The sequence below is a fragment of the Apostichopus japonicus genome, chromosome 3, assembly GCF_037975245.1.
Source record: "Apostichopus japonicus isolate 1M-3 chromosome 3, ASM3797524v1, whole genome shotgun sequence".
Taxonomy (NCBI): Eukaryota; Metazoa; Echinodermata; class Holothuroidea; order Aspidochirotida; family Stichopodidae; genus Apostichopus; species Apostichopus japonicus.
In genome coordinates, this window is record NC_092563.1 from 8,884,785 (window position 1) to 8,909,770 (window position 24,986).

Here is a 24,986-nt window from a genome sequence, read left to right on the forward strand (position 1 = left end):
TGGCCAAGGATTACCAAGTGAGAATTGAATAATATAAGTGATGGGACGCAGGCTAAAGTAATACAAATTAAAGCGCGATCAAATCGTCACTTCAGTTACTAATTTTCTGGAGGTGTTGTGGCTAATGTTGGTGACTAATAGTCTGCGTATCGGCTGGTGATTTAATATCTGATAGTAATATCTGATAGTTCATAAAAGCAGGCTTAATTTTGTATGTAGGCCTACTATATTAGTATCATGTATAGAATTTTAAAGTTTACCGTAGCCTTAAAGTTTACCGTGAAGCTAGAAATGCATGTAATGTAGGCTAGCAGATTAACAGTAACCAAACCATTAAATTAATGTCCGTCGCGCACATTGATGACAACACTATGAAATCCGTACATTGTGTCTAAAATCTGGGTGTCAGTCGAACAGGTCTCCATCGCTGCATGAACGCATATGCAAAACTTGCATCGCGTCGCACACACTGTATGTACTACTACTAGCCACGAGTAACACGCATGCGCGAGGGTCTGGATACGCCTATATATATGATAATTGCCCCTAACCTTCCTAGGAAAAAAAATTACGCGAACCGGGGGGGCGCCAGCCCCCCCCCCGTGAAAAATGTGGTGGGGCGGAAGTATCATTCCTCGCTTCGCAAGTCAGAAAACCCCTTTTTCATTTCCAAATGAGAAAAAAAATCTCATGTGGAGCACCAAATTGCATCTAAGGCCAGGTGAAAATGCAAAATTATTTACAAAATGGAGTGGGTGTTGAAGTGTGCTATATTGCACCAAATTGCATCTGAGGCCACCTGAAAATGCAAAAAGTTTCCAAAGGGAGGGGACACCGCACCCCTTAGACCCCCCCAGGCCGACCATCAGTCTTCAGCCCTCCCCCCCCCCCAATCAAAAGTATACCTTCCTACGCTGCTGCATGTAGGCATCACCAGGATTCCCAAAAATTCCCCCAGGACGGCGATTCGTGGCATGGACCAGCATTTGCCTGCTCAAGAGTTGGGAGCTATGATACGATGAGTGTTTCATTTTGATACTATAACCTGCCTTTTAAGTTCAACATCCTCCAAACGTGCTAGGAAGTCAAATAATTGCCACTCTTGTTAAAACTTTGAAGGACACATTTGCACTGCCACCGTGAACGTATCTCAACTCTCTGAATCAGCTAATGCCGTTAATTTAGGTCTATATAATGTATGAGAATATTTGGAGTGTCATAACCTAGAAAACTCCACTCGCTAATATTTTGATGTGGTACTGCTGAACTTGAAGATTTCACGTAACGAACAATCTGATTGGTTGAAAGCTCCGTAATTGTAAACCTGTTTGGGGGTAAAACAAATCGCCTTAGGGTCAGGCAGGGGCATATGTGTACTAATGTTTCCATCCCCTTCCCTCATTCAAATCTTACTCACCAATGCTTATCACTAACGTTTAGTGATTCTTCACCCCTCAATCCTGCTATGTTCAGATAAGTTTTTCAAGAAAAACTCGCTCGTTCAGAGTAACGTGTTTATATTCTTGATTTCTACGAAATATAGCATTTCCCGTTGCGAAGGCTTAGAGACTTAAGCTTCATGTAGAAGAAAGATAATGTGACAATCTGCAGCCCACAATCAAGACAAAATGGGTACCTACATTCACCCCTCCCCGTGGTAATTAGAGTCTAAAGGGGATATAAAGTTTATAAAAAACCAATAGTAGGCCTACCTATAGTACATTCACATTATGGATGCATTTAATTGTGGAGTATAAAATTAGACGTACATTATCATGGAAAACAAAACATTGATCATAGTGCAACAATGACGTCACACCTGTTTGCTCCAAGTTCACTTTTGGTACGATAATTGGCAACGTTCAACTGTCAATATCTCAAAAGCGATAAATAGGAATTGGATACACATTTCACCAGAATGCTTAGATTATGTTCCGCTCTAAAGGCATTGAAGACTCGCCCCAAACCGCGTGCGGCGCTCTGGAAAAGTTAACTTTCTGTTGCTTGCAAGTGACGTTTTTATCGTGTCGCTACAAAATGCAGACAGTAAAGAAACGTGATACCGTGTTATCTTTAGCTGGACCTGAGATGTCCATCGTTGTATCGTTTATACACTGTGCTGTGGGTATTGACCGCAGCTGTATGTACTGACTGGACACTAGTGTCTAATTACCGACGGTAGCAAGCTGTGTGTGTATTTTCTGGGATCGATGGTGGTGTCTAACACTTATGTTACACCTCATTCGAAACTAGGTCAGATTACCGGCATTACACGTTTCTTTTTGCGCGAGTCTTCACACCCTTTAACTTATCGAAACGAAATGTTGACCTGGACTATTCTTTTAAACTAGTGTACCCCTCACCTTCCCCAGTCCGCTCCAAAATTTAGATCATAACGTCACGGGTGGAAATGTATAATGGAATATAATCCGGATTATATTAAAGACCTCTATTCTCATTTTCTGTCATCCTTCGTTTGGCTTTTCTCTATCACCTCAATATCGATGTAATGAAGATGAAATATATACCCCTATATATTTACCCTATATCTGTAAATAATACGTAACTTTTGAAGTTAGAGCTCTATAGAGAACAATCATACTTATACCAGGTGCTGCTATTGAGCTCCCTGGTTGAAACGATCATTCCTGGATAGTGTATCAGCGCGCAATTGTATTGCGCGGTAGCCTTGTGAAGACTCAAGTTATAGCATCCATTAATATCCATTTATTTCATCAATTAAGCTTCCAAATACAGCTGAGTGATATAAAATTTGGTATGTTAATATTTAAATGCTTATCAGGAGGATAATGCATTTTAATTGCTTCAATTACTCCTAACAAAGTTTACCTTCGGCAAAAGGTTTGATGGTTGGTATCTGCAAGCAGATGTTAGAACATGTATCAACCCTGTATCCACTGTGCAGTGATTTTCCATCTGATCAACGTACAGTAAGTAAACTGCTTGATTGGTGGTGTGTTGTTTATCATCATAGCGTATAATGTTAGTCTGTGTTCCCTGCTTGGAAGTTGTAGTCGTGTGTTGACGTTCCTCATTTTCAGACCACCGTTTAAGTTCTACTCCATTGTTTTTGCTTGTATTTGCTTCAACGTTAAAATGTAACATGGCTAATCAGGGTGTTTCTAAGTCGGGATTGCTGGAAGTCCTTGTTCGTGATCAGTGGTGCCGTGTTTTAGCGACTCTGGACGATGAAGCCCTGACCGTGAGTCTTGAAGAAGATGCCTCCCGCAGTGGAGATGGAATGCTCAATGGCCAATCTGATCGACATTTCATGTACAACAATGAAAATAGCCTTCCAGAAAATGTCGGAAATCAAAAACGCATCGTCAAAATCGAAAAGCAAGAGGTGGGCGGCCTTGGAATAAGTATTAAAGGTGGTAAAGAAAATAAAATGCCCATCATTATCAGTAAAATATTTAAGGGCCTGGCTGCAGACAACACAGAATCCTTATTTGTCGGCGATGCGATCTTGTCTGTGAACGGGGAAGATCTTCGAGATGCAACACACGATGATGCTGTGCGAGCTCTGAAAAGAGCTGGGAGAGACGTTACCTTGGAAGGTTTGTAGCCACCCTCAAGTGATCTTTATTACTTCTGAATAATTTTTAGAAAAACTCTTATCTTGTACATCCCTTTTAATTGTCATAATTCGGCTGGCTCACGTAGTTACCACATTAATTAATTTGCAGTACAGTGTATCATTGGCAGAAACTTCTGCCTGAGTTCTAACTTACTGTAGGCAACTGACAGTACTGTAAATTATGGTCCAACGTAGGCCTAAGCCTAGAAGGTAAGGGAGTAGCAGTCATGGATACAGTCAGTACTGTATGTGGAAGTCAATGAAGGGACATTTGTAACTTATCTCAATCTATTGCTAAATTAAAGCCTGGATATGTACCCCATTTGTATACAACTATTTGCATGGTTGCATATTGCCTGTAAACATCATACCGCCAGTGCTCAGTACGTGGCCAAATCACTAGGATGTTTGGCGGTAACAAATTTAAGCGAAATTATTACTCACCAGTTCGTCTAGCACAGCAAAAATAACTCCGGTCCACTGGGTCGGTCCGGTGCGAAATAACTTAATAGAAAATACAGGATCCGTCCATAATTAAAATTTATGTTTACTGTAGATCCTTCACAAAATACGAAAAGTTAATGTAACGAAATGAAGGAATGCGGTTCCAATAAAATATATCTCAAGCGGTCGGATAGGAACATTTCTGAAGTTGATAAGAATTATCCGATCGAAAGTAAATATAAGGCGATTAATGTAGGCGATTAACGTCGTTGGTAGCTTGTCGTGTTGAGCGGTTGAAAGTCGAAGTGGTGTAAGTTCGATCTAGCAATACCACAAGGGTAATTGAGGGCGCTAACAGTTGACGGAAAGAGTAGTGGTGTCAAATTACGTTGCTACAGATCTACAGTACAAGGCTATGAGATAATGAGAGGTGCAACAAACTAAATGTGTTGAATGATTTCAATTTCTGACACATTAGCTATAATGTACAAGCTATTGAATACAAGATCAGTACACTATACATAAAACTTCACAGAAATTATGGGCTTTTGATCTTCCTTGGTCAGCTTTGGAGGTTAAGAAGTCTGTTGGTTACTGGACATACCAAATTTACATCTGTGGTATTTTCATAGTGGACCTTTCTTTCCAACAGGAGTTGAACTTGAAGAAGGATTGCTATAATTGACAAAAGTAAGAAATGGAAAACAGCAATATCAATAGTGTAAGACATTTCATTGGCAACTGAACAAATTTGACATGTATTTCATGTGTAAACAAAATAATATGAAAAGTTATGTTTTCTTCAAAATTATATTTAAACTTGTCAAATTTGATCCAACCTGTGGAAGTATGGTTTAGTTAAATGAAAGTACTCTGCCATGGTATGTTATAAGTTTAAACTTGTTCCAGAATTTGGTGACCAGCTAGTATAAAACCACAGATCCAAAGTTAACTGAAGTTGTGATCAATACAAAAAAATCAGTAGAAGAGCAAATAAATCTTTGGATGGAACACAATCCAAGGGAATCACCAAGGGTAACAAACCCTGCACTTTATTATCAGAGTTATCCAGCTCAAAGTTCCATTTCTTATGGTAGGGTGCCAGTCAAAAGCCACAGTACCTTGAGTACCCTATTAACCAGGGACTGCACCAATTTCATGGATACAACCCAGGTAGTGATACAAAGTGATTTCAAGAGAAAATTGTAAATTTATGAATATTAATTTCATTGCAGCAATTCAGTTGGTTTCCATTGCAGTATAATATCTAAAAACATCCCATAGAACTGCTTTTGTCTTTGGGTTTTGAAATTGAAAGCCACTTATAAATAGTATGTTTCTTAGTGTTTTCTTTAAAGTACAGTATGGTATTGAAAGAAAGGGGGGGGGGGGTGGTAATGACAGCAGGTCATATTTGTACAGTGTGTCAGTGTTGGCTTTCAAAATTTATGATTTAAAGGCATTGAAGACTCACCCCAAACGGCGTGCCACCCTCTGTAAAAAGTTAACTTTTCGTTGCTTGCAAGTGAAGTTTTTTCTTGTCGCTACAAAATGCAGACAGTAATGAAACGTGATACCTTGTTATCTTTTATCTAGACCTGAGATGTCCATCGCTGCTATGTACACTGTGTTGTGGGTATTGACCGTGGCTGTATGTATTGACCGTACACTAGTGTCTACAGTAATTACCGACGGTAGCAAGCTGTGTGTGTATTTTCTGGGAACAATGGTGGTGTCTAACGCTTCTGTTACACCTCATTCGAAACTATATCAGATTACTGGCATTAGACGTTTCTTTGCGCGCGAGTCTTCACACCCATTAAGCTCTACTTTACTTTCAATACAAAATTTATATTCACATATTATTTTCCTGCCTTATCAGTGTATATATTGTCTGATATTTTGTGCAGTTAGTGTGAGCACCCCATGCAGCACAAAACCTGGTTTGAAATGGACACTATTTTAGACCAAACTTCAGAGGGCTTATAGTGCTTTGTCATGTACATAGTATATTGAAATGTTCCTACAATTGTCTTTGTGTTAAAGATCTGGTTCAAAAAAGGTCAACATACATTAGGAATATGAATGATTTTTTATCACTAATTTTGCTATTAAAAATGACAGGGTTGAAGTTTGAACATGCCCTATCTACACAATAAGTTGGAATAAACAAAAACATGTTGCATTCTCTAAGTATATATGTAAACTTCACAAATTATTCTGTTTACACAGGCTGTAGGGGATGCATTGCATACACTTTTTTTCATTTTTTATTATTGTCATCTTTAATGCACTTAAAAGCACTGCTTTCCAGAGGAGCCCTTAATACAAAAATACAATATTATGCAGTAGAAAAACGGTAAACATCAAAAAGGACCAAAAGGATAGACAATCAAATATCAGACATCTAAACAAAATATAAACGTTTTCATATTGCGTTAAAAAATATTAACAGTTGGCAAGCATTTCAAATTTGGGGGAAGACTGTTCAGACTGTTTACGCTACTGTATGTTGTAAATGACCCCAAAAATTGCTTGTCCGAAGTAAAGTGGAAATGTTTGGAACTATAGGACATGTATACCAATTTTGATGTATTGAAGATTATTATATCTTTGCGGCATAGATTGAATAAATAATGGCCTACAGTGCAATAACCTACATGTTCTTAAAATGCATAGCTGGAGGCAAAAGAAAATCTTTCTTTGGGGGGCTCATACTAAAGTATTTTAGCACACAAACAAAACACAAACAATATATTTTGAACTATAGGACATACCAATGTATTGAAGATTATATATCTTTGTGACATACAGTAGATTGAATAAATAATGGCATACAGTGCATTAACCTACTGTACATGTACTTAAAATGGATAGCTGGAGGCAAAAAATAATCTTTTTTTTGGGCTCATTTTAAAGTATTTTAGTAAACAAACAATACTGTGGTTCCCATTTAGTCGAAAGAGACAGTAAACTACTGTACAGTAATTTGATGTCAAAATTAGCAGATTCTCACTGACCAGAAAGCGTGAAAGTTCATTAACGCTCAGGTCACTGTGTGACGTCATTCTGTGGAGTGTACCGCGAAACAATAACAATGGACTTTCTACTTACTTCTCGTAAGTAAGTTAACCATTTATTAACTTAACTCTTCCAATATACATGCAGCTATGAGAGAAAGAAATGGCTGTTAGAATTGTTCACATATTTTTTAACTCAATTTGGGTAGCAATTCTTCAATTAAAAGTAAATTATAACTGCCTAAACGTCTGGTCATATTTCGTAAGATGCGCTGCTATAATAGGCCAGTATACATTCTGTGCTGTACAATATTGAGGGCTTGCCACAGTTGAAATGCCTACTTTGTGAAACATGTCGACATCTCAGGTTTATCTTCATTTGTTGTTGAAATTAATCGTGTTTTGCAGTTAGTTTTCACTTTAGTGGATGCAATATTAATCGAATCCACGAAATACAAAGCTTTGTCTTGGGTATGTCTCAGTCTCTCTGTCATTTGTATGGCTTTCAGAAAGTCACAACTCCACAAAAGCAGATACACATGCGAAGGGAACACCATGTGCGGTAAAAAAAAACGCCTGATAGATTCCATATATATATATGGTCATTTTCACAATCAGTGGTGTAACTTTTGTACACTCAGGGCCAAAATTTCAAACACCATATATATTAAAATTTTTACTAACATCACATGTTAAAGGGTTCAAATTTTTGTAACTTCAACTTTTCGGAGCTTAAACATATACGTTTATGGGTGTAATTTTTCGGTGACTGTATGACTCTAGGAAACTTTAAGCAAAAAGATATATTTTTAAGCAACCATATTTACACAGTCTTAAAACAGTACTCTGTTTCAAGTAAACTTTAAAATGCTTATCATTATATGTTACTTAAAAATGAAAAGGATTTGGCAGAAATTTTTTATTACTATTGCAGATATTTCCATGTTAACTGAAAATTTATTGGAAATCAAGGATTGTTTTTCTTAATTTAACTTTAAACTATTTAATAAAAAGATAAGGCCAAGTCAAACACCCTAAATAATGTCTCCTCACAGAGGGCTAATATCCAATCCAAGTTGCACAAAAATCCATGCAGTTTTGCAAAAGTTGGAATTTTCCCACTTACGCGTTTCGGAGGTGACGTTAACATTTTACATGTGTTTCGGAGGTGACAAAAATGTTTACAAGTTGTTGTAAAGGCTTTTTTGCTAATTAACAAAGAATTAAACACTTAAACTCAATGAATATTCATAACATCTTTAATCAAACACTGATTTAAATAAAAAATATCTCTGCCAAGTAGCAGAGAATGTATGTCAACTACCTGTACAACTAGTGAAACAAGTGAAAGAATACAGAACACAGAATACAATAGTTTTATGTTATAAAAAATAGGTAAATGTCAGGTAAAGCAAATAAGGGCATTTAAAAAGCAATTGAAAACATTGGGCTGAAGTCTCTTACTGTGGCACTCATATTGCAAATGATTATCTCACATACAACATATTGTATATACCTTCAGTCTCTTTTGTTTCGGAGGTGACGCTAAACGTTTACACAACCCAGAAGGCTTGATTCATGCTAAAACACATAGAACTTACCTTGGAAAGTATGAAAAACATTAGAAGGATATGTTGATAATATTTTAATGACATTCATGATACTAGTGCTGTGACTGCTTTTGCTGCCATTCATGATAACTTGGAGACAATACTGTATCCATTCAAAATCATTTGGTTAAATTCACACTGTTTTGGCTAATTGCATATGAAATATTATACCACAAAGAAATGATTAACATTGCGTAGCCATTAGCCATTCTGACTGCCAGTTACAGTACATGTTGGTTACACTTTTGGCAGTGAAACTGACTGTCACATTCCTGTAACCTTTTACAAATTTGAAGAGGACATTCAGTAAATTATTCTGGAAAAAACACTTCATTAACATGACCTAACCACATTCTATCAAAGTGTTAGTGAAAAGTTAGGTAAACACTTGTCAAAAACTGCATAAATGATGGGCTAAAATCATTTAACAGCAGCTTGGCCTTGTTCACATTTAAGAATGCACCCGTACTTCAAGTCCTCAAGGGAAATTAATTCCCTTAGTGTGAACACTCCTTTACTCATACTTCAAGTCGGCATGCAGTCTTAAGAATTTATCCTGCATTCTCAGTAAATGTGATGTGAATGGTCGGAGACTTAATGGTGACCCGAGATTTCCGATATATCAAGTTGCTATTGGGCGGGTAGTACGTACATGTATGTGTTTGTCAGAGGTTGCCCTTCTTAACAGAAACACTACCAAACCATGCTATTCGTGAACCCATTTCATTTTCTTTGAACCAATTTGACCAACACTGCAGAAAAGATGCGGTAACGGTTGTGAGACAAAAACAAACTAAATGACAATCCACTTAAATCTACTGTTATAACCTTAAATTCATTGTACGCCGTACTGACAGATTTTTGAAGAGGCCAAACTCTGTAATTTGATGGTTATTTCAAAACGGATGATTTTGGGTTCGGTTGCTATGGAAGTTAGTAAAAGGCTAAAACCGTTACGTCTGGCCTGGCCTATAATGAAGTTGCACTTACTAGCTTACTGTATACAGATACAATAGACCTTAACATTAAATGCCTTTGATGTTAGATTAGCCTCAAATGCGACATCAAGCAGTAAAACACTGACTAGCAAGATCGTTTGCTCATCCACTGAAGGGTTTGGAAGAAATTCAAATCTGGGTTAAAATGTTATGGTAATGCCAGTACAGAGTTGTTTGAATACAGTTAACTGTTTATGTGCGATGATTGTACGTTGCCGTGCAGTGGTGTACGGAGTAGTATGTACTAGTACAGAACATAAGACAATGGCAAAGCACAGGGGGGGAATGTAAACAGCTGATATGACCTTTATACGCCTGCGCAGTATATTAATCTCGCAAACAGACGAAACTTACTCGTTCTGAAATGTGAATGCTTCTTGTTCTTAACTAGTTTATCCTCCTTGCGGACTTAATATCAATAATCGCCCAGGTTGCATTCTTAAATGTGAACAAGGCCTAAGAGACCATCTGGAGCAACAATCTAGAGTTAAATGAGTTTTCACTCTATAAAGGTTAGTTGTTTGTAATTGGTTGTTAAAGGCATTGAAGACTCTCCCCAAACCGTGTGCGGCCATCTGAAAAATGTAACTTTCTGTTCCTTGCAAGTGACGTTTTGTTCGTGTCGCTACAAAATGCAGACAGTAATGAAACGTGATACCTTGTTATCTTTAGCTGGACCTGAGATGTCCATCGCTGTATCGTTTGTACAATGTGCTGTGCTGTAGCTGTACTGACTATACACTAGTGTCTATTAACGATGGTAGCAAGCTGTGTGTGTATTTTCTGGGATCAATGGTGGTGTCTAACACTTCTGTTACACCTCATCGAAACTAGGTCAGATTACCAGCATCAGACGTTTCCTTTTGCACCAGTCTTCACTCTTCACACTCTTTAAGAAAAGGGAGGGGAATTCCCTGTTCAAATTTTATGTATTTTTGGAAAATCTCTTTTCAGACAATGTGCTGTGATAACAACAGCTCATTAAAGAAGCAATAAGATTCTTTCTTTTTGCTTCAAATGTTACATCAGCAGGTCTACATATTTTGAACAAATATTCTGAACTTTTGTAGGATATTTACCTGGACCAAATAGTAGAGCCCTCCATGGTTATAGTGGGAATCATGCAAATTAATGTGTATACTGGTACAGGTCAACATGGTGCAAAATTAAACCTGTGAACATGTACTCAACAGCACTGTAGAACTCACAGAAGGTAACATATAACTGCAGCACAAGTGTATGCACTAGTAGAATATTTCAGAAATATGCTCAAACAAAGGGATAGTTCAGTATATTACATGTAAACAATCAATGTCACCTCCGAAACGATAGCAAAGACCACAGGCAGATTGAGCTAATATCTGATAAATTTGTCCCATGTTAATAAAGTTTTAAAAACTGCATGTTTGGTGATTGTGATCTTTTATGGACAGCACTTCATTGCTAATCGATCATTTCATTCAAGTTTATTAATAGCACTAATGTAAGCAATGGTACGCTATCTCTTGTCCAGAAAGGGGAAAAAGTGGCAAAAAAACACATATTTGTAATTTATTCATCAACTGTGCATGTGAGAGTTTCATTAATACTTTGTTCAGTTTGTTACAGTGTTTTCTAAGGTAGATCAAGTCATCCATTAGCATATGATGGTACACAAACAGCAGAAATGTAAAAAATGTAGTGTTAACAATATTGTGTCACCTCCGAAACATTAATTTACAGTTTAATTCAAATTTAACATAATTAATAAAGGACCTTTTAAAAGATATTATCATACTGGTTGCTACACCTCTACAGAATTACTGTAATATGAGTTTTAGCCAAGGAAGATGTTTATTGGATCAGTAGAGATCAAATTTCCAACTAACCTGTTTCGGAGGTGACAAGGTGTTTCGGAGGTGACGCATGTTAACGGAAAGTTAAGAATCTCCCAGAAATTAAAACGACTGGTCATGTTGTCACAACTTTTACTCAAATATTACGTTAGGGGGTGAGGTATATTTTAATAAGTTCAAAAATGGCTATACTATTGTTTACATAAATCTTGGACTGAAGAATGCTTTGTTTCGGAGGTGACGGAAAAGTTAACGGAAAAGTTAACATTAAATTTGAAATTAACACAATTTTTTTAAGAATTCCAAATGAAAAATATTTTTTGGCCCAGATATTAGACACATTAGTTATTGTAATAATGCAACCTTACTTAACAAAATTTACACTGCTTAACTAGAACTTAGTTGCAGTCAAACTTAGGTACCAATTGTTAACGGAAAATGTCACCTCCGAAACGGCAAAATCTAGCCACCGTTCCTTGGAGAAGGAAAGGAAGGAAACCTGGGGAACACAATTGCATTTTAGTTTGGACACTTGTTGATAATATCAACCAAATAAGAACTGGAAAATACCTTCCACCAATAAGTACAGGCTCTGACAAAAACAGGGTAGTTGAGAGTGTACGGCTGAAGTAGCATATTTTAAGCATATTTATGGCCACCAAATCAACCTGAAGAAACCGAGAAAGTTCGTTAAGCTACCCAAGGTAGACTTCACTTAGGATGGTCAAATGGCAAAAAATCTAAGAATTCTGGTATTTGGTCACTGAGTTACAAAGCAATAAGTGCCAATATTGGAAGTTACACCACTGATTGTGAAAATGACCATATACGACTTTCAAAAATTAAAAAATGTGAACACTTTCACTGTCTTAGTACAATATATACAGTACATGCCTACAATACCATGGATGTACAATATTCATCCAGTAAGCTTGGTGTTTTATTGACCGCTCAGATGGCGATAGAGGAACATCAATTCTTCCATTTCATTTCACATTCTCCTTTTAATGATGCGCCCACCAGCCACTCTCTTTCAGCTTCTAACTAATAAGTAATATTCCATTCTTCCACTGGAAATGTGTTTTGATGACAAAAAGTTTGAAAAAGCGTGAAAGAAAAATCAGTATCCATGACAACTTGGTAGGGCACTGAACATTTATTTACCTTAGTATTCTTTTTTTCATATTGATTTTGGATTGCCAACTTCAACGGTTTTGATATATGAACCTCTAATGTTTAATATGCTGAGTATGTAGTTGGACCTTTTGACTGTCTGTACAGTATTCTGTGCTGCAATGAAATGTTTGTCTGATATCTACAGTAGCTTCATTACCAACAATGCATTATGATATTGCTAAGGAGTTCTTTTGAGATTAAAACTGGAAGAAAAACCATTTTTATATAACAAATTAAACATAACCAGGAAAGCCTCTGTGTTTACCAATTAAAATTTAAGACAAGAGCGCACAGTACTACAGTAAGTATTATTGGCTTTCTGGCTTGTCACATGATCCATACAGTACCTGCTGCCGTTCTGTACTGGCTATCGTCTCAGCATCGATGCCGATAACTTAGGGAACCACGAATTGTGCTGACAGTGACAATTTGAGTAAATTAAAAATCACACTCCTTAGCTGTGTACAGTGCTAGAAGATTAACGGCACAAACTTCAATGTGAGGCCGTGTTTTTGGTTCTTGCAGTGAATATATTCAACTTGTTTGAAGTGATGTGGTTAATGCTCTAGCTACTTGATACTGTACATTAGTGTATAGAACTCCTTCCACCTCTCAGGATCTGAGAGCAAGTAAGTGAGAGCCTGTAAAATCTCATGCTCACTGTAATTGTGGGAGAGAGAGAGAGTGAGTCAGGTCACTAATTGACTCTGAGAGATCTTCTCACTTCAGGAATTAACAGATTCCTCTTGATCATGAAATACTTTACCTTCAACTTCAAACATCATAAATAATGTCAGTAATATTGAAATTCCTCAGGATGTGTAGAGCAATGAACTGATGTTGCATGCTGTAGATATTTCATATGGAGGGGGGGGGGGGGGGGCAATTCCATGGGAAGTTTAAACTGTGCACAAGTACTAGGTATTAAACTACAGCACAGTACTGTATTGACTGTACATGGCTTCATAGTGTATGATATACTGATTGTGGCCAGCTGAATGGGATATCATAAACTGCGATCTGGATAATTTCATATTGCACAGCACTTGTGGTGCACACATATACATGTATACATGGATGATGTTGGGGGGAAGAGGGGGCAGCTGAATGGGATAGCCTTATCTACTTTGCTGAGGTTACTCCTCTCTAATTACCTCCTGGTACAGTATAGATGCAACTTCCTCTTCTACTTAACCTACCAGATCCCTCACTGACCTGATCATAGCAATCGTCTGTTCTTATCCCTCACTGATCTTAATATATATAGGGATCATCTTTTCTGATCTGTCACATATCTGATCATGGTGATCCTCTATTCCAATCCCTCACTGATCTGAATATAGGGATCATCTTTTCTGATCTGTCACATATCTGATCATAGTGATCCTCTATTCTGATCCCTCACAGATCTGATGATCATACATTACTGCAGTACAGTATTCCTGGATAGTGCTGTATATACTGCAGTTCTTAGGCCTGTCTTAACATTAGCTTGCTTTCAAAGTACACTGTACTTTAGATAACCATTGCATTTGATCAAAGTACAGTAAACCTGCTTTTGATAGCTCCAACTGAAAATTCCAAAAATCTCAACGTATTCAAATACTGGATACATCTTCACAATATTGCTGGCTCAAGTTACAAATGGTTGTACAGGTAATCAGAAATTCTCTTTGCACTGTATAGTCGTTTGTACCACTATATCCGAAACTTTCTCCTGCATACCCAGCTTATATGATGGGGAGATTATTCCAGCTACACAGCATAGCAGTTAGTGATATTACACTCCCCCATGGTAGAATTACTCCAACTTCATTCACGCTTCATGCGGGGGGCCTTGTTTTTTTTTTACCCCCAAAAAATGATGCGAATGGGGTAAAAAAAACAAGTACTTTCCGGCTCCAATGTACTCCCTATTTTGCCCGAATGGATAAATTTTTCCATAATGTTGATTTTAGAAGTTAGGCATATAGTTTTCATGTCTGTCATGTGTCAAAAATGTTAAATAATTGGGCAGAAGTAACTGAAATTGGCTCAACTCTAAAGTTTCTACTATATTACACCACATTTGTGTAGCATCATATACACACTGTACAGTATGAAATGGCTGAGCATGACATATGACACGAGACATCCATAATTACCAATTAAGACAATTTCAAATTTTTTTTTTTCCTTTTTCATGTAAAGGTAGTAGCTCATACTTAGATGTAATTATATGCAAACATGATTTTAAGATACATTCATGAAAAAAATAGCTGTTTTCTAGCATTGTTTTTTTTTACCCCGGCATTGTTTTTTTTAACCCCGAATTAAGCAAATTTTGGGGGTAAAAAAAAACAACATTTTTGGCAAAAAACGACACTTTCCATTTACAAAAAAGTTATTTTTGTTAGATTCTCTTTAAGAGAATCCCACTCCACACACTTGAACATTGAAACCGAAACAAAACCTCTTACTCATCAATTTTTAGAGCAAACTTTAGGTAAATTGTTTTTTTTTACCCCACTTGACTATACTACTGTAGTTGACCTTTCCTTCATAAGATGAAGTGCAGCATTATGCATATAGACTTTTGGACCGGATAGCCCCCACCCCCCCCTCCAAGCATAATCCAATGCAAATGTGCCGACTTGTTTCTACAGTAACTTCTCATCACCAGTGGGTTTTTGTTTTTTTAATAGAATCATATAAAGTTAAATAAAATCTGAATGTGTTATAAATTTGATTACTGTTTCCTTCTGGATAAAAATTCCGTTTCCTTTTCTGTAATGTTGTAGTCTACATTCTGTTCCTTACTCACTGTATACTGTATGTTCATACTGTAGGCTGTAGCCAGGATCATAAGAATGCATGAAATGAAGTTAAAAGAATGTATCTGTGAAAGGAGACCCAAGGTCTATATTCTCACTCAATAAACAATGCTGCATTAAACTGCAGAAGGGATTAAAATGGGAAACATTGCTTGAATATGTGTAGACACACTACTGGACATGTGCCCGTTACCAATAATTGTTTCATGTTTGATAGTTCAAGTACTGTAGATCTTGTAGCAGAAGTGATCAATGGCAAATTCTGGAGGTTTGTAAGAAGCTTCTAAAGGATTAAAAAATAAGAAAGGAAATAAATGCAATAAAGATTTAGGAAAGTGAGGTCATACACTAGAACTTTAGTAAAGAACAATTGTAAGAAAACACAAATCAAAGAAAGGTTAAAAGAATATGATTATACTCCCAAATTGGATAAAAGGAGCATAAAATATAAGAAGTTTTTAAAAAGACAGCTAAAAACTACAGTAGGTCTTATTGGGCAAAAAAGGGGTCTGCTTAAAATTTGGGGGATTTCTACGACTGTACTTTGTGTTATCACAAAAAGGGGTCTGCTTAAAATTGGGGGATTTCTACTACAATTATACATATTCTTCGTAATTTGTATAAAGACATTTCATGCAGCACCTTTAAACTTTAATTATTTACAGATAATGGTAAAATGGTTATCAAGAGAGTGGGCAGAGGAATTTTGGAAATTAAGGATAAATATGATTTAATCAGTTCTGCCATGTAAATCTTCTTAATAAATCTTCACGTGCCTTTCTCTTTCTGACAGTTAAATATCTACGAGAAGTGACACCGTACTTCAGAAGAAGCACCATTATCGGAGAAGTGGGATGGGACACCCCATCGCCGTATGTAATAAAGGAACCCGGTAAGAATCCGTCCGCTACCCGAAACCAATGGACGGAGATGAAAACGATACCTTTAAAACTTTGTTATGTGACACGCAATACTACACATCATGATCCAAATACGATCGAACTACACTCTCCCGACGGCAGAAGCTCGTGTATCCTCAAGTGTGCAAACGAAAATAGTACCAGCGAGTGGTTTGTTGCGCTTCACTCCAACGTCTCGCTTCTAGCCGCCCAAGCAGTAACAGAAGCAAACCAGATCTTACAAACATCTCCAACTAGCAGGGAAATTAGAATGATGGGTTGGTTAGCTGAACAGGTGAGTTATTATCGAGTATTATACTAGGATTCATTTCTGTTTACCAAGTATTTTACCAAGTACTTAAGTAGGCGGTGACTACAGTATGAAGAGGTGAAGGTACTACGCACTGTGCTAATTTAGTTAAAAGAGCTGTAATAAGTACATAATAAGTTAAATAATAAGTTAAATGCACATTTAGACACATGCCTTCAAGTGTTTTGATAGTTTGTGTCATGTTTTGTAAAATTGTGTAATCTCAAACTATAGATGCCAAGTAATCCCTGCAATGTGTCTATACCAAATTCCAGCTGAGCATTATACTGTAGTAAACATATAGTACTGTACATGCATGGTGGAGGATTTCAATGATAGTTATGCATCCTATGATATCCTTCTTCAGTTGCTGTCCATAAAATTAGCATGTATTTTGGCATTAGTATGCACTTTGGTTATTGTGGCACAAATCAATGAACCAAGGATTGTATACAATACAGTGTTAGTTATAATATTTATATTTACAAGTATTCAATATCGGATAAAAACAGCTGGCAGGAGAAATGCAAATCTGTTTTGGTTTTGAAACAAAAAGTTACAAGTGAAAAAGAGGTTGAGGTTTTTGTCATATATAGGTCTCTGATTCTCATGAGATCGGTGAAGAATAAAGATACGCAGAACATTTTTCATTTGTGTGTCAGGTGTCAGATTTGAGCAGCTCCATGAAAATTTGCAAAGATTTTGCTGAATAAATCTCAGAAGGAATTAGGAATACAGTAACTGGATGGTCAACCCTTACAGGAAAATCCACCAACTACTGTAAAACCTGACAGTGTGATGTTTGCTCAGTTATAATACTCTAAGTACTGTACAACCCTACAGTGTGGTATTCACTAGGTTACTTGGAAACTGTACAACCCTACAGTGTGGTGTTCACTACAGTAGGTTACTCAGAGACTGTACAACCCTACAGTGTGGTGTTCACTAGGTTAAGTATAACCCTGCAGTGCGGTATTCACTAGGTTACTTGGATACTGTACAACCATTCAGTGGTTTTCACCAGGATGTATACTCAGAGACTGTATAACCCTGAAGTGCAGTATTCACTAGGTTATTTGGATACTGTACGACCCTACAGTGTGCTATTCACCAGGAAACTATACAACCCTACAGTGTGGTGTTCACCAGGTTACTTGGATATTGTACAACCCTACAGTGTGGGTTTCACTAGGTTAAATTCAGATGCTGTACAACCCTGCAGTGTGGTGCACCAGGTTACTTGGATACTGTATAACCCTGCAGTGCGGTATTCACTAGGTTACTCAGATACTGTACATACAACCCTACAGTGTGGTGTTCACCAGGTTACTTGAATACTGTACAACCCTACAGTGTGGTATTCATTAGAATTTGGTTGAATTCAGATACTGTACAACACTGCAGTGTGGTGCACCAGGTTAGTTGGATACTGTATACCCTGCAGTGTGGTATTCACAAGATTATTCAGATTCTGTACAACCCTGCAGTGTGGTGCACCAGGTTACTTGAATACTGCACAACCCTACAGTGTGGTATTCATTAGAATTAGGTTGAATTCAGATACTGTACAACCCTGCAGTGTGGTGTACCAGGTTACTTTGAACCGTGCAGTGTGGTATTCACTAGTTATTTTAAAAGATGCTGTACAACCCTGCAGTACTGTGTGGTGCACCAAGTTACTCTACTGTACATGCAACCCTATATAATGGTGTTCACAAGGTTCAATCAACTGTGATATTTTATCCCCAGATTATTAACACTGTACATGTTAGCCAGTGCACTGTTCCATTCGAACCTCAATGTTCAAGTCAAATGCTGTTTTATGTCTGACATGTGTTGCAGTCTCCACTGGGCAAATGTGGTTTAACTTTTTACATATACTGTAGGTATGACAATTACAACTTCGGGTCCTCAATTTTTAAAATCCGGTAGCATTGACGTTAAGCGGCAGTGACTATTCCAAACCAGATGGATTGAGATCAATTCTCATTGCTTAAGGAGCAAACAGTGTAATATAGTATTTTGAACCTTTCAATTACACTAATACAATCCATAGTGCAGTATTACCCTATGAGTATAATGCATACAGTTTGAACTGTTCGTCACTGCACTTATTAAACACAGGAATTGCTATCTCTAAGAAGATCTTTTATGAATTGACAATATAGTATTGTCTTCTGTTTGAGATGCAATAGTATCTGTCAGAATTATAGACATAATTAATCAAACACTTCTTCCAGTATTTGGGTCAGTCTTTTAATAGAAGCAATATGCTGATACTAAATCTTGGGTTTGCATGGGTTGCCATCGAATCTAAACACTTTAATCTTCATTACTTCTAAGGCATACTGTAGTAAGTTGTATGTGCAGCTGAAATAAATAATGTAGAATATTCATGAAAAGTAGTCTGATATATTTCTTTCCCTAAGTTGGTTTGAGCTTAAATGGTTTTTGCTGCAGTATACAGTATGATTATGGTAGGTGTAGGAGGGTGTGCAGGTGAAAGAGTTAAACTTAGACCAGATTTTGTTTAACAGATTCATCAACTGGCCAAGAAAGAAACATTTTATGAGAAAGTTTGTTCTTATTCATTAGCCTTTTCTCCTCTTTCTTTTCATCATTTGTTTGGAACACAATGGATTTATATCGTATACAGGCTCTAGAGGCAAAAGCAACTCCGAAAAAGAAAATGGCCACACTTGAAATATTCCTGTTTTTGTGTGTGTTTCCTTTAATTTTACCCAAACTGTTTGAAACGTACAGCATAAACTGCAAAGTGCACACTGTAAAATATTTTCTAGGACCTTGACTTGTACATCAATATATAGCTGTTGAGAGTTTACAAAAAGTTCTCCTTAAAAGTGTTAGTGTACACTGTACAGTCAAGTTCCTTTTGGACACAATTATCCTGATACCTGCTCTGCGATCGTTACAAACATTGACCCGTTATTTCCCTCTCATGTTTTAACACTGCCTGTTTATCCCATCTACCATGTAGTTGAAAATTATTACAAAGAAAAAAAAAAATAATTAGAGTGATGTAATATACAGTACATCAGTGTGCTGGCTGATATGTGGTTGAGTCAGGAGAAGTACCAAAGTATAGAAAGGAGAAAGAAAATATAAAGGCAACAATGACACCATATATCTACAAGGTTTGAAGGTTTGTACAAAACTGCAACATTGATAAAAAGATACCTGATAGATCTAGCAATGCTACTCTCTAGAAGCATGTACTGTAGCTTGATGAAGATTCCTATATATAGTACCATACAAGATACATAGTACAGTACCATATGTACAAGATATAGTGAGATGCATAGTTCCATACAAGATATAGTGAGATGTGTACTAGTACCATATCAGGTTCATACTTACCATACAAGATATAGTGAGATGTGTAGTACCATATCAGGTTCATACTTACCATACAAGATGTAGTGAGCTGTGTAGTACTTACCATATCTGGTACATAGTACCATGCAAGGTATAGTGAGATACATGGTACCATACAAGATATAATGAGATACATAGTACCATATATCAGATACATACTGTAGTACCATACAAGATATAGTGAGATGCAAAGTACCATATACTTAGTACCATACAAGATACTTCATACCTTCACATACTATACATAACTCAAGTTAGTACCATACATGCATACTGTATTAACCAAGCTCATGATGCATCCATAGTACCATGCTTGTACAGGATACATACAGTAGTTACAAACACTGAATGTATATTAGTTGTAACTGGTGCTGTGGATCATGTAGAGGAACGTGTCAGTTATTTACATCACAGACACCTGCTTATCTTGATATTTAAACAGGCTACCCTAAATCCTTAATACTTATACCACCATGATAAAAGGATCATGGATGAAATGTGGAAGCCTTCCAGTGATGACACTTTGCAGTTTGGGTTGAGTTAGTACAGTAATGCTAACTTAACTGCATTGTCATCACATTGATAGTCTTGATTTTGCTCATTATGACAAAATTTATAATCGCACAGTAACTACACAAAAAAGTGCCCACAATGGAATCCATTTAAGTGCTGTACTAGTAACAGGGATTTCTAGGTTCAGTTTGACTGTGTAGTAATGGTTGGTTTAGTCCAATTCAGTTCAGTGTGTATAGTTTCATGGCAGAATGGTTGCATAGAACACTATACAGGCAGATGAGTCAGTCTCCTCATAGCAGGACATTTCTAGTTACAGTATTCTGCTATTTACTGTATTTTCAGAACAGCAGTAGCCTACAGTATAAACAAGTAGCATGCATGCTAATGTCAGCTTGTATCTATAGGTAGGTTCATTCCTCACATGCCTGTGTCTTTACAAGTACCCCACTCTTTCTACCGAGTCTAGAGCCAGTTACTGGTGAGTCACTTTTAGAATCCAATGCTCAGGTAAACTTTGGGTTACTGCAAACTTGTGTCACAAAGTCCCTCCTTGTGCAGTAAGTTTGTGACAAGGTATTCATTGTATCAAGTACATCAATCATATTTCATCAATCATATTTCTGGTTTGACATGCATCGCCTCTAGCATACCAGTAATATTTACACCTTTACATGTTGTTTTGATGCTACTGTATCAACTTATAAATTCACTTCTCTAAGAATTTTTCAACATATGCAGTTATGTACAGTCAGAGCATGCAGTTAGTGCAATCGGCCTTCTATTCTCGTCTCAGGATGAACCTACCGCAGTTCGGTATGATGACTAAATACATAGATCTATACGTACTTTATTGAACTTGTAGACTAGTTCTTCCTGTACCGGTTCAACGTTAAACACCTGCCTCAAACCATAATTAATTGTAGAGCTCACCCAAGGAATTTCTCAATTAAATTGGCAGCATGGTATTCCGACGATTCGATCCGGTAATTTTTTGCTAATGTACGTGTAACTAACTACATAATTAACGCTTACTCTAGCTGCCACACGGGTCGATGGCTCAGGAGTACTGTACATGTATGACAGTAACGGTTATCTCTGGAGAGCATCGCTTGTGTTGATAGTTGATACACATGTATCAATTGTACATATGGTATGTATAGTATTAATGCAGTGTGTAATGTATGTACACAGTATTTTGAAATTCTGTAAACCTGCAAAAATTAAAATGAACTTTTGATTCCTTGTCAAAGGTAAAGAATGAATCTTTGCAGTCATGATATCATGTTTGTGTCTATTTACTGAATGTGCCATCAATTTTAAACACCATTAACTCAAGAAGGACAACTCAGATTAACTTTGTATTTGGTATACATGTACAGTATATAAGTACTGTGCTATGTAACTCAATGAGTGCAAGAAGTCAATTGAAATTGGTGGTCAAAGGTCAAAAGAGGTCACAGTCTTCAAAGGTTGGTACTGTACTGTACAAGCACAATAACTCAAGAAGGACAATTTAGTTGAAATCCATATTTGCTACATAAATATCTCATGTTGAGTACAAGAACCCTAGGGACTAAATTGGTGGAGCCTAAAGTTGATTTGGGGTCAGTCTAAGTGAAAGTCTATAAAACTCATTTAAACATTCTAAAACAATCGAAAAGCCAAGCTTGGATGGACTTTAATAAACCATTAATTCCAAAGATCACATTTGTTAACTACAAAACCCTGTACATTTCTTCCTGGAGTCAAAGAAGTCTATGTGATGATGAAGGCGTTCGTATACATGTGTCTAAAAGGACATCTTGGGTGAACTTCATAGTTGGTATACATGTAGATCTTGCTTGGTGAATACAAGAACCTTATTGAAAATGGTAGCTTGGTCAAAGGTCAACAGGTCAAGTCTGAAAAACCATATCACATGATAACTCAAAAGGTACATCATGGTTGAAGTTTATAGTTGATATGTATGTTTATTCCCTTTGATTAATACCAATAGGTGGTGGAGGTCACAATATACTGTACAGCAGGGTTTCCCTCACTTTATCCCCCCACGAACCCCTACAGGTGGATGTCAGAGTTGTCCACGAACCCCCAACTTTTTGAGACACAATCTGAGTCATCATACTATAATACGCATAACAGTGCTTCGTAAAAAATCAAGTTCATAGTGTAATATTTTAATGAAAAAAAAAACGAGATGAACAAATATTTATTTAAAAACTTCAAAATCAGATCAGAAATTGTATCACGCACCGATCACCCATCACACACGATCAGACGGATGCTCCTATTTTTTATCACATGCACGGTACTACTATTACAACATATGCGTATGGAACACGAAAAGAGTTTGTCGATAGGTACGACTGTTGTACATTACTAAATTATATGATGTATCAGATTTTAGTTCAACAAAAAGTAATCTAGTTTTGACTTTCAGAAATGTCTCATGAACCCCCTGGGGGTTCATGCACCCCGGTTAGGGAACCCCTGCTGTACAGTAAGCTTTGAGTCAGATAAACCTTGTAAACATGTTATTCAAAATGTACATCTTGGTTGAGTGTCATACATGGTATATGGAGTTCCTGCTTTGTGAACTTACAGGAACCCTACTAAACTTGGTAGAGGTCAAAGATCATGTGAAGTCAACAAACATGACAAGTCTGAAAACATGTAAATATGATAGTAGCTAAAAAAGTGCAGCTTGGTTGCAGTTCATACTTAGTATGTGCAGATTCCCTTTTGTGAATATTACAAGAACCCTAGATCAAAATTGGTGTACAGTAGGTCAAATGTCATTTGAGGTCAACAAATATGAAAACATGATAATTGCCATTTGAGTATTCCTTGGGATGTACTGTACATGAAAGGTACTGTACGATTACATTTACTTTTACTATGTCTCAGTAAACAAGTATTTGTTTAGGTCATATATTTGTGTAGATCAAATGTCATTTGAGGTCAACAGACATGAAAACCTTCTAAACATCATAATTGCCATTTGAGTATTCTTTGGGATGTACAGTACTGTACTACATGAAAGGTACTGCACATTTACATGTACATGTAACTACAGTAAACATTTGTGCAGGAACCTTGCTGATCACTTTAATATAAAAGCCAATTAACAGCCTTTTTGGTTATAATACAGAAGCCAAAGCTGATGTAAGGGTCACCAGATGGCTAAATGGGAAGTTCTGTCAATCATGGTCATGGGAGGTTAACATGCATTGAGAGTGTGTCCACTTGCATACATGTGTTAGGAAGTGTTTAATATACATGTACTATTGAGCACAGCATGTTGCAAGAGGGCTTTGTAGGTCATTTTCCTGTGGAAGTACAGTAGTGCACTGTACTTCTCCATGCAGCAGTACATGGTGGCAACTTGTACAGTGAGCAGAATTACCTATCTCCGGTGTGTCATTTTAAGTATATACTGTTAGTATGCAAGGTGGTATATATGGTATAGTATGGGACAATGCAATACTGAGATCCCAGTTACAGTGCAGAGCAGAGAATGTAAACTGTAAACTGTACTGTAAATAATAGTCATACTTGAGAGATTTTAAACGACTTACTTACAATGAGCAGATGCAGATGTGTGCTCTACGTTTTGAGCTGATTTACAGAACAGATTAAGCTATCAAGTTAAGAGCATTTCATTGAGCTATTTTTAGCAAAAATGCTTGGAATGTGACAGACATGTGCTAGAATTAAGTTTGCAGACTGGTATATAAGTTTGAAGATCCAGGGCCGCTCTCAAACTGCAAAGGATTAAAGGATCTGGGCAGTAATTTTGAAGCATTTTCCATTGTCCATTAATTAACACAATCCCCTGTGTACAGGGATCATCACAATTGTGACAGATCTCACTCAAATTAAATTTTCATTTAAAACTTATTTCATTTCCTGTCTTAACTGTCTCCTCTACAGGCCTTTCTTTCTAACTTTGTAAACAAATAATGTAAAATGTACAGTAGTGTGTAACAGTCAAATAGTGTGAGAAGGCGTTGGCATTGCTACAAGACTGTAAACTTTCAAAATTTAACTTTAAAAATAGAACATCCTGGTTCAGAACAAACATGAGGTATTTCTCTCATTCAAAAAACTAGTTTCAATTTATAACTTTTAATCAATAACTACTAACTTCTCTCATTCAAATATAACTTACAATAATTACAGTATGTTTATAAACCTTTCTCCCCAGTGCTTCCTGCAAAGGTTACTTTGGTTCATGTATTTAACATATATTTTTATACTGGTTAGAATCTGAAAACTTTGAGCAAGTTTTGAGGTTATGATCCTTATATAGAAAGGATGTTTTCAAAAATGTAATTACCTCTGATACACTTTAACTTAATTGTGCAC

The 24,986-nt window shown here is 36.8% G+C and overlaps 1 protein-coding gene across 1 annotated transcript in view; it reads left to right on the forward strand.

The window, feature by feature from the left end:
* Window positions 1–2,977: 2,977 nt before the first annotated feature.
* Window positions 2,978–24,986, forward strand: part of LOC139962178 (beta-1-syntrophin-like) — a 38,253-nt gene continuing 16,244 nt past the window's right edge. Inside the window, exons 1-2 of the mRNA XM_071962158.1 lie at window positions 2,978–3,581; window positions 16,291–16,691. Of these exons, the coding sequence (XP_071818259.1) occupies window positions 3,125–3,581; window positions 16,291–16,691 (858 nt within the window). The 5' untranslated portion in view covers window positions 2,978–3,124. The remainder of the gene's footprint in view (window positions 3,582–16,290; window positions 16,692–24,986) is intronic.